At 34.8% G+C, this 18,098-nt stretch overlaps 1 protein-coding gene across 1 annotated transcript in view; it reads right to left on the bottom strand.

The window, feature by feature from the left end:
* The window catches only part of LOC142349033 (dynein axonemal intermediate chain 3-like), an 87,080-nt gene that overhangs the window by 21,366 nt on the left and 47,616 nt on the right, over positions 1-18,098 (bottom strand). The window contains exons 11-15 of the mRNA XM_075400444.1: positions 15,662-15,827; positions 10,121-10,283; positions 9,517-9,629; positions 3,447-3,611; positions 1,067-1,177 (exon numbers count right to left, since the gene is read on the bottom strand). Coding sequence (XP_075256559.1) covers positions 1,067-1,177; positions 3,447-3,611; positions 9,517-9,629; positions 10,121-10,283; positions 15,662-15,827 — 718 coding nt within the window. The remainder of the gene's footprint in view (positions 1-1,066; positions 1,178-3,446; positions 3,612-9,516; positions 9,630-10,120; positions 10,284-15,661; positions 15,828-18,098) is intronic.

Raw genomic sequence — 18,098 nt, 5'->3', positions numbered from 1 at the left:
TAGGAATGACGTTCAAATAGCGGGCATCTAAAATTGGGCTTTATGGGTTTATCCCGTTTCCATTTATGACTTCAATTTTTTATACCGACTCTGTTCATTTTGAATTGCTTTGCTTAGCAACTGATGTTCAAATTCACTTAGCATAATGAGAGAAGAGAGAAACTAGCCTAGAGAAGTCAAAAAGATTTCACGCAAAATGTCGAAAAAGCGGCAAAATGGTAAAGCGAAAAAAAGTTTGACGAAGTAAAAAAAAAATACGAGCGCAATAATAGCCGGCTGAGAAGATTAGGGCGGCTATTAATTATTTATTTACTACAATGCAAAATGTTTTATCTGATTTAATATAGAGGGCTAAAAAAAATCAGAAAGTAGATATTGTTCTTTTCATGACTTTTTTTGTTTTTCTAATACTCTTTGGAAAATTTTGTGCAAATGTGCATACATTTTTGTCCTCGCGTTCTTGAAAACACAATAAAACTCAATCACACAACAAAAATTTCCTCAAAAATCTAAGAAACACAGGCATTGTTTCGCTTCAGGTCAAATTTAAGTTTATTGGTGCACGTACATTGAAAAAATTGTGGTTTGTTGAAGTCTTTAAAAAGTGAGATGAAAGTGGATTAACGGAAGTTTTTAGTTTACAATCAACTCAGAGGCTTGCTTTATTTGACATAAAGCAGCTAACGTGGTCCAGGCTATAAATACTATGATCAGACCTTCCAGAACGAATTGACCTCTGATCAGACCGAAATCAGACCATGATCCAGACTATAGTGCGCTCGAACCGCTTTCCAGACCCTGTAATTTCGGTCTGGGAACACACGGGTGGGTCTTATCATAGCTCAATTTGAGTCTGGACCTAAACCTGAGAATTATACCCCCGCCACGCAATTATAGCCTCCCATTATAGCATACTTAAAATTATTGGGGAGGGGGGGGGGGGTATACGCTATATGACCACTAAGCATGGGGGCTATAATATGAAGATCCCGAAAGTTTGCATAAATGTATTATGATTTTCGATGCAAAGTGCTATAGCACAGCACTGTTAGCATTGTTGACTAACTTCTGGCGACAAAGAATGTGGAGCACTGGGACATACTCCAGGCAACACCTGTCAGTCTGCAGCTGTGATTCCTTGACCGCAGCACTGGCTTCTCAAACCCGTGAGTCCACACTAAACCCACAGTTGGCAATGAGATGCAGCCGGATATTCAAAACGCTCACGTGCACTTTTTAAAGTGCCCAAAGTCTGCAGTGCCAGAAGTTAAAATGCCGGCAGTCCCTACATATAGCCAGAAGTTGACTTCTACTGATTTTCGTCATTTTAAAACGCGCGTTTCGTTTGTAAGCATGATTACTGTAAGCATGGTTGTAGGCATGGTTAGATTTTAAAACTTGCAAACTAGCTTATTTCAGGCTAGGTTACTTCTCGAAACCCTACTTACAATTCGATTGGCTTCCTGAAACTCGACAAATTCCAGATTTTCTCACTGACTTAATCAGAGTCACGTAATCGATACAGAAAATGAACAGTCCATACCCGAATCTGAGTCCTATAATATTTCAGTACTGATCATAAAATGTTCATTTCGATTTTTTCTATGACCAGAGTTCTGATCATGGCACTTATTACCTACTGCATGATAAAATTCAGAGTACAATTCTGAACTTAGTATTAACGTAATGAACCTCAAATTGTCAAAAATTGCCTAAGTCTAATCATACAATGAATTGAATCAAAAATGAGCGCACCAATCGATCAATTCGAGCGCGCTTGGTCTACTCATTGATCATTTCGTCTCCATGGGACTGGTTTTAGCTGTTTTTTGCTTGGATTGGTCGGGTCAGCTGAAATTACTAACAACCCGTGTTAAGAGTTTCGCCGGATTCAAACACAAGAAAAATTGTCGGTTTTCGTCGGTTTTACTTCGCAAAAACTAATCGAAGCCGTTACGTTTTTTTTTCGTCGCTTTGATCAGTTTTCGTCGGTATTTATACGTAAGAATTGTCGGTTTTGGCTCAAGCCTATCAACCTGAGATACTAAAAGACTATATATTTATACCCCGTGCCGTGCCCAACATCACCACTCACAAGCTCCTGACCATTTTTAGCAACCGATATATAAAATATGAATAAACCGTCCACACAATTTTGCGAAACTCTGTAAATAGCCAAAAAGCAAGAAATCGTAGCGCGCAAATTAACTGTTCCTAGCCCAGGTTGAGGTGTCCAGACCTCTGATCAAACCATCTTCGAGTGCACACCTGGTCTAAACAATGGTCTGGAACCTGTCTGAGCAGAGATGGATTCGAGCGCGCACAGGTCAGCTCAGAAAAATTTCTGAGCGCAATTGGACCTGATCAAAAATTATTTTGTGTACATTTCTTCTTTGATTTATTTGTATTTTTTACTCAAAGATGTTTGATCTGCCAAGAGGCAACTATACAGCAAGGTTCTGATCGGAGACTCATCTAGAGTGGGATGTTGCTGATCGGAACCAAGAGACCCAGCTGAAAAGAAAAGCTGGTCCTTGAAAATTTAAAATTAATTTCGAATAACTGTAGACCGAGACGTCTTTGACGGAAAGCTATCTAAGTTCATCTATTGAGTCATAATTATGCACCAATGGCATACTAAATAAAATAAATAATCGACAGGCGCTTTTTCAAATAGCAACCCTCTTAGAACTGGCTTTTCCTTATTTTACTTCATAGCTGAAAACACCAAACATTTTGAAATGTATTATAGCGATATTAGGAGATTTGTTCATGACTGTAATCATGTTCTCTGAGCAGAGGATTTCGTGCTCACTTGATCACCTACGTTTGATCAAAGGCAATTTCGAGTTGACTTAAGTCTAATCAGAGGCGATTTTGAACGCACTTCGGTCTGATCAGAGGCAATTTCGTGAGTACCAGAGTCTGATAAGAAGTGGGTTTGAGCGCACAATACTCTTGTCAGCAGTGAATTTCGAACGCACAATAGTCTAATCAGAGGAGGCTTCTGATCAAACTTTCAGTGAAAACGGAGTTTAGAGCGCATGATAGTTTGATCAGAGGTCACTCTGGACTCGGTCGGTCTGATCAGATGTAATTTTTGTCCGCGATGGTCTGATCAGAGACAATTTCGGTCTGGACCCCTACCTGAGAATAGTGCCACACAATGAGTAAGCTAAAACAAACCAACGACTACTTATTTGGTTGTTCTTTTTTGGTCCAAGTTTCCTAGTCTAAAGTCCAAACTCACAAAACAATTTTTCTGCCAACAGAGAAAAGGTTTGCATCTGCAGAATGGCGATTAATTGTATTACTGAATTATTTTAAGATTAATCGTGCACAAATTTTTGCTTCCACACTCGAATACCTTTGCCAAATTAACCGTCGGTGCAATAACCCGTCTGTACAACTTCCCCTTAAGTTTTCAGATGTGTGTTTGAGCTAACCGGCAAAACTCCATTCAGTGTGGGTTATGAACAGGTAGGGTAAAAATGGAGATACGACTATGGCCTTAATCGCTCCATAGTGACCATAAGTCTCTCTCTGTGGCTTTGTCACCATAACCCCTTTCGAAGTGACGTCATCTTCATTCAAACATACGTCACATGTTGCTGTTTGTTCAGAATACTTGTTGCTTATATGTCGAAGAGATCTACTTTTTCAATTCAAAAATACAAGAAGCTGGCTATGAAGAAATTTATCACGGCTATACATCTTACTTGTGAAAATTGAAACTGGCCGATATTTTGTGTGAGGAGAGTAGATAGGGTCTTTGACTAATAAGTTAAAATGAACCCCAACCCCCCCCCCCCACACACACACACACAGAAGTTGATATAATTGTTTACATTGGACATTAACAAGCCTTTATGATGGTATAATGATATATATTAAGATATGATCAATATTCCCAACTTTTATTAGAGCAGACAAAACACTATTTAAGTCTTTTTTACTCCTCATTAAAAGCCCGTCAGGCGTGGAATATGTAGCAAATGAAAATTTTGAATGTAGCCTTTTTTGAAGGCTTATATTTCTCAAACTACATTTTAAATGTAGAAAGCAATTTATGTTTAAACACATTTTCAGTTTTTTCAAGATTTTTTTCAAGTGCAGCAATTTAATTTCTATAATTGCTCGCGAGCCTACTATTATTATCTTATGTCTCTCAATAGGCATATATTGAGTTTTATTAATTAAACCCCGCGGTTTTATAAAAAAATTATGAACATTTGGTCTTTCTGTTTTTTGTTCCGACCCCTCTTGAGTGGGGAAGAACTATATACTCAAATGGACTTTTTTTGTTCAGTCAATTTTCACAGATCGATATATTCGTCGTAGAGAGTTGAGACTGGTATCATTAGAAAGCTTGTCCAGCGTAGAATATGGAATTAAAAAGATTTTTTTATTTTTCGTTTTCAACAGGGAGTTATCGAGGTTTAAACATCTAAGAAAAGTAGAGTAAATTCACGTTGTTTTTATTCACATTTTCCGCAATTTTTGCCTAAATTTTTGTCAATTTTGCTAAAATTTGTAAAAAATTTTAAGAATAGTGTCGTTGGTTTTATTTTTAAAGACAAACAAGCATTGTTGATTATTCTGATTTAATTTTTTTTGTCAAAAATTCAAAAATTCTGGATAAATATTTCAAAATTCAGACTTTTTCATCATAAACAGCCCAAAAAAGCTACTTTAGTTCACTTTGATTAAATTGGCCGTCAGTACACCCCCAAACAACACTAATACAATCTTTCTCGACTCAGAACGGGGCTATTCCTCCTTCAAATTCCGCTGGGAGTGCTTTGTAAATAAAACTTGTCCGTTTTTTGCTAACTTTTTTCGTTCATTATCAAAAATGCATAATTTATTTTCGAGTTTCCAACTAACAAATTATAAATCTCTGCAACATTCAAAAAATAAATTGTTCCTAACGAAACAATAAGCATTAGCAGAGCTAATTTTGGGCCAATCTTTGATTGTAACAACCCAAAAAATTCGGATTGAAATCAGCCGGTCTTTTTTTGTAAGAAGACCTCTTTTTTTAATAACGAAGAACAGAACATATAAAATCAATGCTCAGGAGTGATAGGTCCTATTGGCTTCCTGAGAGGCTCCAAGCCAGTGACTTTAGTTTTTTTACTGGAAAGTTTATGATCGTTTCGACTTTTAAAAGTGTTTGATTTTTAAATAAATAATAGCTTAATGAACTTTTAGTCTACTTTTTTTTCAATTTGGTCGATTTGTAGCATAGTGTCAGCAAAGAAAGAAGGCTTCTTCTTTCCTCCAATTTCAAAATTAGCCTCAATTGCGGATTAAGCCTGAAGTTATTGTTTTCTGGCATTAATAGTACTAGATTTCGGATTATTTTTTTGTTTTTAGATATTTGCCAGTTTATCTCGTTTTCTAGTCACATTATTGACAGTTTCTCATATCACATTATTAGCGTTCAAAAAAATCCCAATTGAACATATAGAAATCTTTAATGATGTAGATTATCGTTTTAAAGGCCTCGACACCTCTTTCTTGAAGAAATTAACTGAATTTTTTTTGTCTTTTAACTGTCATTTTTACTTTGTTTTTTTTGGTCGTATGAAATTTCCTGTATAGTGATAGGTTTCACTGGTTTTTCATGGAAAAATTGATGAGCCGATATTTTGATATAAGTAAATAGCTGATGGCTTTCTGGAATTTGAAAACAATCGTTTTCCAAAACTAAAGAAAAAAATTTCTTAACTTCGCAAGTTTGATCTTTTTATTTTTTTTTGTTACATAATCTTGTTAATTACAGGTCAAATACGCATTATTGGTGTCAAGGGAAGGTATCAAAATTTATTGATCTCCTAAAATCTATTTTTTACAGAATGCGTTATGACCTTATTGACTTCGACACCTGTTTTTCACAAAAAAAAATAAAACATACCCAGCGGATTGCCGGAGAATAGTCGCCGTTGATTCCAATAAGCATGATTGATATTAAAAGAAAAGAAAATATTGAAAAACAAAAAGATTTTTGTACAAAAACATTTTGAAGTCCGATTTATTTTGATGGCATTTCGTAGTTGAACATAACGTACTTCTGTTTCTTAGAGAGAGGCTACAGGGGCTAGTATCAATACCAATAAGCATTAGAGATGGTAACTAAGACTTATAGGAACGACGTTCAAATAGCGGGCATCTAATATTGAACTTTATGGGTTTAGCCCGTTTCTACTTCTGACTTCAATTTTATACTGGCTCTGTTCATTTTGAATTGCTTTGCTGCCCAACTGATCTTCAAAATCACATTTAGCAGAATGAGAGAAGAGAGAAACTAGCCTAGAGAAGTCAAAAATATATCACGCAAAATGTTGAAAAGCAGCAAAATGAGATAAAGCAAAACATTTTTTCATTCGACGAAGTAAAATAAAAAATAGAAGCGCTATAATAGCCGGCTGAGAAGATGAGGGCGGCTATTAGTTAAATTGATTTTCGTCATATTTGTCGTTCTTTTTGTAGACTAAAGACATATTCTGGATAATTGCAGATCTCAAAGGCTCCTTTGGATGAATAAACGACCCTATTTAAAACTTTCATTTTGTATTTAATGTCTTTCATGACTTTGGATATTATTTTGTTTAAAAAAAATCAAATTTATTACATACTTTTGCCCTTTTCTCGTTTTTGTCTACTTGTTACCTAGTCTCACTTGTAAGTGGCCAAAAACTACATTATCGGTGTTTGAAGAGGGCCCAATCGAATATATTTTGAGAGCCAAAATGTGGCTTGACGGTTTTGACGGCGTTTTCTGGCAAGTTTCGATTGAATTTTTCTTTGTGGTTTTTCTGATGTTCTTTTTAGCCGCTTGAAAAAATGAATAATGACAGGTTCTAATGCCTTTCTATAGAATTTTTGGTAACCGTAAACTTTTGGAATATTTTCTTGATTTCTAATGGTTTTCGTTACTTTGAAGTTAATTGTTTTAAAACCTAAGCGAAATTTTTAAATTAACTTTATTTGTTCTTTTTTGTCTAATTGTTAATTGTTACCAAACATTTTTTTGGACTGGTCCATACCTTTTCTGGTAATTTATAAGTTATTTTGTTTAGTTTTAGGTTTATCTGACGGTATTTTAACTTTGTTAATAAATTTTGTTTTTTAAAACGGACATAAAGTTTCTGATGTATTTAATGTTTGTTGTTGTTGTTTGATTTTGCTGTTCGTCTTGACTCGCTTTCTTAATATTGGCATATCACAGCAATCTAATGATTCAATTTTTACTCCGCTGAGTTATTTGCTTTGGAGGCTATCTTATCGTTCATACACAGTTTTTTTGAAAAATACTTGGGCTTTTTTGGGTTTTTTGGGGATTCCCAAAAAATAATTTTTGGGTTTTTCTCTCTGTTCCTCATTTGGTAGACAATTATGTCAAAATTGTGGATGGGCGGGGTCGGAACTTATGTGCCATCGCACATTACCGAGCCGCCTTGTTTCTTCTATTCTCATATTTGCCAGGTTACCTTGAGGTTTCTTGGTACTTTTATGGCTACGTGTTATGTTAAATTTGAAGCGAGCTACTCATTATAAAAAACATTTAACAAATATTCAAAATGTTTATTTTTTTATCCTTTTCGATATTTTTCTCCTAATGTTTTTAAGAACTATTCTATCGCTCTCAATCCAATAACTAATTTGATCTTTGTCAACATGATGCGACCTGTCAAGCTGCTGTAAATATTTTTTCATTTACGCCGTCTTCCTGAATTGTTCACCTAAACACGCTGCAAAAGATCAAAGACCCTATTTCATGGTAACTTTTAACACTAAACAGCTGAAACTGTGTACATGAGCTCGAACTCCTCAACAAATTGCCTGTTAATTATTTTTGAACATGCATGAGTTACCTATAATAGTGAAAATAAACATATGCTGCCACTTTTTAAGTCTGTTTTGAGAAAGTTGTTATTGTTTATAATTTAATGTCAATCATGACCGGTCTTTATGTGTTTTGCAACCCAAAATAAGTTAAGTTTTAAGTGGTTGTAGTTTTCATCAAACGGTTTTTTTCACTTCAATAAATCTTACTAGAGAAAAACCGTGAATTTACGAGTTTTTCCTTTAGAAATTTTTCCTCTTTTTTAAAGAAATTTGTGTTGTTTTAAGAACAGCAGGCCGCTACGGCCTTTTAATAAAATATTTTTAAGAGAGCACCTTATCTTCTTTCCATTGTGTTTTGATTGGTTGCAATTTGTTTGATAATTTTAACAAACAATCGTTTTTGAAGAAAAATGGATTCTTTTTTTTTCAGATTTTTCAATTTTCTTTGTATATTTTCACAAATCTTTAGTCAAATTTAATTTGAGGGTTGAATTGTATTGTACTGGAGTTCAGAATCCCATTTTCTGTTGTTTGGAAAAATTAAGTTATTATTTTTATAAAACTGATTTTATACTGTTTGAATAATTGTACTAGCCTGATTTTTAATCTTTAGGGAAATATCTTTCGCAGCTAAGGTTCCGTCTGTGCTAATGAATAGAAAGGAAGCACCTTCAATGCTATATACGTCTGTTCATAATTGAGAATCTATCTATTATCCTTGCGCATCCATCACTGATTTATGGTCAAAGTTTCCTCGCAGCTACATCACAGAAAATTCAGAAACAATTGCGGATGAGCGGGGTCGAAAGATTGTGTAAGAAAACAAAATTACAGGGTTATACCTTGTTTTCTTAATTGGTAATATGCTTCCTAGATGTATCCCATTGTTTCTTATTATTTTCGACATAAAAGGAAGCTGGTGTCCGCCGTTGTTAGGTATGAAAAAGAACTTTGCCATGTCAACTCTTTATAGATCTCAAGACAGCTCGCATAAGTTGAGGTTCAAAACTATGAATTACCCTGCAAAAGCAGACCTCATTTGAGTTCGGCTAATTCTGCACTGGTGGAGTTCGGTTAGGTTAAATTGTGGAATTTAGGCTACAATTTTTAGCCTGAAATAAGCAAAACTGGATTTTCAAAAGTTTACGGAGTTGCGTTACGATCAAAAACAGAATCTGGTTACCAAATCCGGTAACTCAACTCCACAATTAGTAATCAAATTACACATTTTTAAAATCCACAAAATTTATTTCTAAATTTCACGGTTTTGTAGCTAATTATATAATTAGTTGCATTTAATTGTAATCGCTTTAAATCGTCGCTAAATTGTCGGATATCAATTCGAGTTACATTTTAGGAAAGTTTTTTTTTATTTAAAACTTTTAGGCTGAGGGATTTGCCGGCAAAAATTTATCTAAAACTTAGTTCGATAAAGAGGAATTTCGAGCTTGAATTTTCTAATTTTGTTGAATTTGGTTAATAATTTACCTTCAAAGTAGCGTAGCTTTCGCAAACGTTGTGTAAATCCCGTGTATTAACATAGCGAAACAGAATTTAGTTACATTCTCCGTCATTCTCCGTTGTGTCTAAAAATATAATTTTTTGTTGGGATGTAAAGCCATATAGTTGGGAAAAAAATAGGGTGTAAGCAACAAGTATTGCCTAGTATGCCCTCTTCTGTCCCCAGAAAAAGTTTGCAACTTAAGAGGTCTCCTTGACCTTGAATTCTGCTCCTCAATCCCGTCTGATCACCTCCTCCCAAATCGTTCACACCACTGGCACACACCTCAGCTCTTTTTCACCCCGCCCCCCAATTTCTGCAGCGCGATTATGTTGAGAAATTTTCTCAAAAGTATGCAAGATATGCACCAAAATGCACTGACTTTTCAAAAATTTCAGAGCCAAATCTTACAAATAATGCGCTGAAACAGCCCTGCATCTGGACCTAGGATTAAAGAATGACATCATAAAAATTTATGAGAGACATTTGAGGCCGGAAAGGTCAATCTTATTTTTTGTTGATTGTGGTTTTATTTTTGTTGCGGGGATGTAGAAAATGTGTACAAAATTATGTGTCAACGGTAATTACCGCCTCATCCTTACTCCCCAGGTTGAGGTGCCCGACTGAAAGTTGATATGTCCAGACCCTCCCAGACGGAAAGTGCCTATGTTCAGACTTTCGTGACTTTCAAAAATTTTCGTGCGTTCAAAAATCCCAATGTCCAGATCTGTACAAGAAGGAGGGGATGAGAGGAAAAGAGCGTGCCTGAATGCGAGTGAAAAACTCTTTGAACTCTCGTCTGGATAGGCATGATGGGAATTAAGTGTAGCCGCTGGTTGGACCCTTTTGAAGGTGTCCTGGTGGGTTTGGGGAGTCAAACTGTCTCTTTCTCTCACTTCACTCAGCGACGATTCCTGACGTCTCATTACTGAAATGAACCAAGCCAGTTTTGAGACTAAAGTTTGAAGATTGAAAAACAACCAGAAAAAAATTTGACATGATCCCGAGAAAAAAACGGAAGGTGGAATAAGTGGATAGGTCGAGAACTGACCACAATCCTGCAACTTGTTGTTATGAATAACACAATTATTGTGATTATTATATTGTTATTAACATTTCAACAAACAAATGACAAAAAGTACTATTTGCATTGAAAAAAATGATATGGTAATAAATCATTTGAACTTTTGATAAACTTCCATTTGAGAATGGCAAGCGACAGTTTTGTGTTATTGTTTCCAGCGCCCAATGAAATTTGGGTCGGGAATTTATAGAAGCACTGCTTTTTTTGTGAAGCCAACTTTGGCCGATTTATATCTTCTTAAAGAGCTCTTCAAAAAATGAATCAATTGGTGCAGACTTTTTCATTTTTTGATCTCTCGGGCAAAAATTGAGGCTAAAAGTTATCAATATTTTCACTTTTCACTTTTCACGTAGTTCGATCGCTCATATTCGTTTCAATTGTATTTTGCATTAACAGTGGTGAGCTTTTTCTGTAATTTGTCTTGTTATTTTGTGGGGAATTCTGCATTTGTTTTTTGTTAAGAAACAGAAACCTCAAATTTAGAATTTTTATATCAAAGGAATAAAAAAACAATTTGCCAAAAAGAAGTTTTTGTGGGGAAAATATAAGCATATATGTTGGGTATAATTTGGAAGAGTTTTGGGGTATCGATAAGACTTAGGCACAGTTGCAGTCTGTCAATGAATATCTAATGTTTTTTTTTCTTTTCAGAGTTTTTTAGCAAATAAGCTTCGTAACAATTGAAAATACGCTATTTAGTACTGAAAATAGATCGAAAAGTTGGTTCAAAGGAAAGCACAAGAAGCATAACACCGTTTCAGTAACAATCACATATAGGTTAGGAACACTAGAACAAAACGAAATTGACAGTTTTCTTCAAAACTTTTTACGATTAAGCAGCAGTTTTGAAAATCTGGTCTCCTGCATTGTAACTGAGCTCAACAAAAGGTTTTACATGCTCATCCAAATAATAGGAAGCGGTTTCCAAATTTTTGACACACTTTTGTTTTGAGAAAAAATATTCCAAAACTTTTTAGCTAAACTATTTCAAATTGCAATGCTTTTATGCCCCATATGCTTTTATCCTCTCTGAAAATATCACAGCATAAAGCCAACTTTTCGATCAAAAGTCAGTCAAAATTCTGTAGAGTTTTTTTCGCCAAAGCAACTTTTAACTTTTTCATTCTTGTCTGTTGGCTAATCAGTTATCTATATAAAGGCTGGTTATGCAATCCTTTTTTTCTTTTGGAACTAATTAATTGTTTTAACAGAAACTTTTTTGTAATATGTGCTTACATATAATTTATAACTCGGCATAATTGTTATGATTTTTTTTTTCATTTTTTTTGCGGCTAATCTGTTTAATTGAATTATCAGGCGTAGTAGAAAATTAGTGTTTTTTCCGTACACTGATATTTGGAAATTTAAGCTTATTTTCAAATAAGTTTCATTCGGTTGTATGTTTGCCTCCTTATTACATTTTAATTTATCTTGTCGACCTTCAAAAAAAATTACTGCCTACCACGGGTTGTTTATGTGCGGCTGCACATTACCATGTGCTCTCGTTTAAGTGCTTTCTTTTTCAAAATAGCTCAAACTCGGGTTTTATTACAAGAAGTTTAAATTATCTGGGTATGTTCTTTGAGTTTACTACTTCAAAATTAGATAAGTCCATAAGATGCCGGGATCAAGAATCTGCGCATGGTAAAAATCATAATGGAACAGCTATGATTCAGTACCGATATATTATGCGTCCAAAGTTGGGGTTTGTGTAACATCTGTATAACCGACATTGCTACTACTTATTGATTACAAAATGCTGGTTAGTTGAATTGAATTATAGTGAAATTAAACCAACTGACTTCATTTTTTCATGACTTGATAGTCATGGTACACAAATTAAGCGTCAATTCAAACAACATTTTTTGTTAACAATACCAGGATCTCGTTGTAATAATATTTTATTACAAAAATTATGATTTTTTCTATAATCAGAGATCTGACCATGGCATCTCCCCATTTCATGGTAAATTTGATTGAAAAAGCTAAGATCAGTATGGACATAATGAACTTCAGTTCTGCGTATGCTATGAAGATTATGGTTTTCGTTGTCTATCTTTGGACTGAGCGGTGTAAGAAATCATTTTCAGTGGGGGGTTTTAGAAATAAAACATCTTAGACAATGGAAAAAATAAATTATTGAAGTGGTGGCCGAATAAAAGAAATATTATAATATTATGACATTATTAGAGAGAAAAAAAGAAAAACACTTGATTGTTCAAATAATAATAAAAGAACAGTTGTTATAATTAACTGATATGAACCGTGTGCAACCAAAACAAAAAATTGATTTCATCATAAATACGTAGAGTGTATATGAAGTTTCAACTCATGTCTAATCCTTTAGTAGCCCATTCAATTAAATTGAATTTTAATAGTTTTGTACAAGTATGCAAACGTTATTTACACTGTTTTACCAGATAAAAACAATTTTGAGATTTGTTAAGAAAGCGAAAAATTTTTAAACAAATATTTATTGCATGTATTAAGTGCTCAGTGTCAGTGGCAAATGAATTTGATTTTGACTCGAGCTGAGAATATCAGGAAAAATAAGAAAAATCAGTTTTTCAAAAGTTCTTACCGATAGGTAATAATACCATCGACAGTAGAAATTATTTTTCGAGAGCGAGAAGACTGTACAGAAATCAATTTAGGTATGCAGAGGCTTGCCCATATAGCTCATCAAATTTGTTCGAGGTTTTTTTTTTCAAAAAAAAACTCAGTATCCTTTCATAAGAGGGCAAGAATAAATATTACGGCTCATGGCCCGATCTATAATAAATAAAGGAATAATTCTTTTGGTACTTGTGCTCTGATGCATGGAGTTCTATGTATCACTGTTGGTATTTTTTCAGTAGATTATCAGTTTATGTCTTGCGGCTCAAAGTTAAACAAAGTGTAACTTATTTTGTTACTTAATTGTAATAATTTTTTTATACTTAGCAACTTAATATATATAAAAAACAACAACGCCTTTCTCAACAATGATCAACAGTTTTTTCAAGTTTTCATTCAAATTAAAGTAATCACAGTTTTAATATTATGTTCAAGATTTCTGATAGTTTGATCTAATTTCCTGACGGGGCATAGTAATGAGTTGCCATATGCATATTGTATCACTGTAGAGTTTTTGGAACAATTTTCTGATTATCATTTATGTAGGTTATGAAAAATAAAAGGCACCTGGGGCGGGGCACTCTTTGACCTAAATTTATTCAATCTGACCTAAAAACGTTTTTATGCTACTGGTTTTTGACGTTGAATATTGAAAGAGCTAAGCAGAGATATTGTATTTCCACTTAAGTAAAATTGTATGGAAAAATCGAGTCGAAAGATTCTAATGGATCTAAGAGTGCTGCGGTTATTTTTAGATCATTTTTGCTCTTATTTGCTCAGTTACGTATAAAAGTGGAATTATTTGTGGCGTCATCTGAAAGGACACCAAATTGTTTGTATGGTGCGGTAGTTGCTTGCTTTCCAGTATTTCTACCTTACAGAGACCTAAAGTCACAAAATGATAACTCAGGAGATAAGCCATTTCTTTTCAGTCTGCAACATGTTTTAAAAATGAACGCTTTAATTCCGGTAAAACCCACATTAGATTAAAAAGTTGTCTCTTAAACAATGGACTGCCCCAGTCAATTAAGAATGGTTATCTTGCAAGATTCTGGCTGATTCTAACAGAATCTTGCAAGATAACCATTTTTCTGCCAGAACCTTGCAAAATAGCAATTTTCCTGCCAGAATCTTACAAGATAATCATTTCTCTGTCAGAATCTTCAAATATATCCACTTTTTTGCACAAGATCGTACAAGATGAACTGATTAAATCGAGTAATTCGGACAGCAAGAGATATGCGCGAAAGCTCCTCTGCAGTCCCTCGGAGCTCAAAAAAATGGCAAGCCGTGAATAAGCACATTTTTTGGACATTGGCAAAAAACTTAAGCGTAAGGAGGGGAATTAAATGAAAGGAAGCTGCTTAAGATACAAAGAATATTATCGCATTTTTTTCATCAGAAAATATAATCTAGACGTTTAGTTCTGTAAACCTTGATAAAAGTGAAAGAAAATAGTTTTTAAAAGTAATTTATTTTTTGTTAACAGTTCTCAAAGACAGATTTTAATTTTTTTATTCAGATAATTCGTGCTTCCAGATTAAAAATCTACTCAAATTTATTATTTTTCTTAAAAAACACGCAACTGATTCTTAAGTAAATTTCTGGTCAAAATGAAATGTGTTGCATGAATGAGAACCAATTAGAGGACAGCTCGACGTGAACGAACTTGCAAGAATCTTGCAAGATAACCATTTTTCTGGCTGATCTTGCAAGATAACCATTTTTCTGCCAGATCTTGCAAGATAGGCAGTTTTTGCAAGATTCTGGCAGAATCTCGCAAGATAACCATCTGGTCTCGACTGGGGTGCTGATTATTGACCGTCTCATGTTTTTTGTAACGTTCAACTTGATTCGTAGTTTACTTTTTCATCAAAAAAATTGTTCTTTTTAATTGCGTTTTGCTTTATAGGCCAGACGATTTTCTGGATTTATTTCGTTTGGATATCTTTCGAAGGCTTCATTTTTCTATTACCGCAAATTATTCCGTAGTTACAATCTTACAATTTCTGGTTGATTTGAAACTGTTTCTGGTTTATGTTGAAATTGCCTAAGAGGAAGAGATATTTACCCTCCACATAAATATAGAGTAAAACTTTTCGATTAGTACAGACTGAGATCGCCGTACTTAGCCTCAAGACTTCTGCGATTAAAAGTAACAAATTTAACATAGTTTATATTGATTTCAAACGCATCGGTTAGTTCTTGCATATGTTTCACGGGGCCTGAACTAAGTTCAATGTTCCCCCACAAATGTAGTTGGAGGCAACACCGGTATTTAATAAGTTTAACTAACTTTTGGTCTATTTAATAAGCTTGCAGTTGTATTTTTCTTTTTTTTCTAATTGTCGCGGGATTAAATTCAACCCAGCTTCCTTCAAAATGAGAAAGCCTTGACAAGTTCATATCTTCTTTTAATTTTGGGTTCTTTTGGGTACAAGTAGCAATGGACCACAGCCAGTATTCAAATTTGTGCATTTTTTTGACTGGATCGCATTTAAAGACTGAGAAACGTTTAGCTGAAAAGATGAAAACATTTTAAGATCACATGCGTCATCGAGCCAAGTTTCAGTTAAACCAAAGATGGTGTTAACAAAATGACTAACCTCGCTTGCTCTGCCTTAGATGTGGTGGTTCTTCAAATAATTGAAACGAGTCTGGCATTCTGCAGAAAGAGCGCACGATGTGAAAAAAGTCACGTGGTTTTTCCCTCAAACAGTTCATCTTCTCAGGAAGGTCAAATTCTCCAGGGTCACTGTCATTCACGTGTACCTCAACGACAGATTCTCACTCGTTACCAGATTAATTCTGTCAAAAATCTATCAAAAAATGAATTTAACGTTTGCACTCATTTGTATCTAAAGAAACCCACAAAATTCTGACTTAATTTATCCCGAAATAGAACTTTACATTGAAAATGGACCAAAAAAGCAGTAAAATGGCTCAATTTTACTAAAAACAAACAGAATTAAAGCAACGATTTATGTGAGCGGGGGTCGAGTTCGCAGGGTAAAGGGTGGAGTGATATATGCACGGGGGGATGGCGGGGGGGAGAATGAAGTGCGCAGAGTGAAGAGGGGGAGGGGAGTTCAAACTTTAAGAAATGCCATTGACCCCGTAAATTTAGGGTTTCAGTGGTATTTTCCAAATTTAGGGTTTCTCCAAAAGGGATTCGGTCAATCTTACACTCAGAGTTTAAAATAGGCCAAAAGTCTCTAAGAGAAACAAATGCCCTTGGGCGTCACCTGTTTATGCCGTTTTTGAGGACTAATTATAATTGCTGCAAATTTTGTTTGAGAGCAATTACACAGTTCAAAAAATTGAGAGAACAAGAATCAATAAAATTCAAAAGTGTAGGTATTTTGGGGATTATTATAGTGAATGGCAAATTTTTGTACCTGGAGTAAGAATGTAGAAACGTTCTAACTAAAAAAATTAATTAGGACGCTGCGCTAGATCTTCTAGTGACCATATCTTCGTTTCAAAATTGTAATCCCAGAATCTACGAATCAACGCAACATCTAGTTTAAAAGTTTTATCGGCTCAGAAGATACTAAATTGACAAAAAATGACCAAAAATATGTCTTGCCAAATTCTGAAAAACAACCAACTGGAAGGCTGGCGGTAATTTGACTGGACATACGAGAGGCGATAACAACAAAAATTTTCAAACAATTCGAAAATTGATCTAAAAATTACTGAAAACTTGATAAAGTAAACCCGAAAGGTGCTGCTAAAATCTACCCAATTACAAAAAAAACACTAACGCTGCTATTGACCTAAAATAAAAAAAAACTTTAAAAATTTTCAAAACATATGAGAATTTCGAAAAAAATTAAAAACTCTTTGTGTTTGAGTTTACATTACCAAGACATAGACCTCAAAAACAATTCATGTAAATCTACCTTACATAAGGCTACAGGACTGCTCAGATCTTAGAATTGCGTCAATTTAACAGCAATCTAACAGAAACTAAAAAAATGATGTTGAAACGTGAAACTGACCAATTTTACTGTTATGCACCTGTCAATGTTATGAAATATCATTGTTTCATATTAGCTAAGTGTTGTGATAAGCTTTTTAAATAGATTTGACATGCCAAGTCTTGCAAGAGTGGTCTTTTCGTGGAGAGAAATTTAGAGTCAAGCATTGTATGTCCCTATCACCTGAGAGTTTGGAGAACAGGAACAGCTCAGATCTCCATGCGACCCCGCTTCACAGCTCCCCTTCTCCCTTGTGACGTCAATAACCATGTGCTTGCAACCTCAAGAACGAAATACATTAAGGGCAGTGAAATCGGCGCAACAATACACTCTTTTCGCGGAGCAACTACAAGGAAGCTCATTGATGTTGTGCAGCAATACTACCCTCTAAAAATTCGTTCTGTGAATCTAGTTTTTCGCTTCAATGATCATTCTACAGACAATTTTCACTCCATTGAATGTTATAGACTACTAAAAGATCTTATTAGATACAAATTCAACCCATCAGTCCTGATAGCTCTTATAATCATCCCATCAACAAACAATCGTTTGATAAACTATGAGCTATATTTGAAAAATTGCGCAATTTTCAAATGGTTATATTATTGTTACCCTCATGTTGTCTCCCCCTTTTTTAATCTGTCGCCTTTCATGCTTTGTCGTGATTGTCTTATTTTGCTTATTTTAGTAATCGTTTATTCTCATCTATATTTCTTTTTTTAACAGTTTTCGTTAATTAATTCACCCATTTATCCTCCCTTTTCTCGACAAACTGTCCCTATATCCATGCAGACGCACTGCTCGACTTATCTCAAGAAGAGGGGTATATGGTGTTGCTCATGCGGTACCCCTATGCATGTCCAATGTAGAGGACGAGGACTTCTATATGCGCGCGAACACCATGACAACTTCGAATGCAAAAACTGCCTCAGCGCACGCACACACGATGCGTTAATAACCGAGACATCAGTAAGCGCTAATGTAAAGATCGCAGATTCCCATACCCATGCATCCCATACCCATGTCACCCACAGACCTGCCCCCATATCCCTGCTTCTCT

This window comes from Convolutriloba macropyga, chromosome 11 (assembly GCF_964194025.1).
Source record: "Convolutriloba macropyga chromosome 11, txConMacr16.3, whole genome shotgun sequence".
Lineage (NCBI taxonomy): Eukaryota > Metazoa > Xenacoelomorpha > Acoela > Convolutidae > Convolutriloba > Convolutriloba macropyga.
The sequence above is the reverse complement of the archived record's forward strand: the minus strand, read 5'-3'. Positions and strand labels throughout refer to the sequence as shown.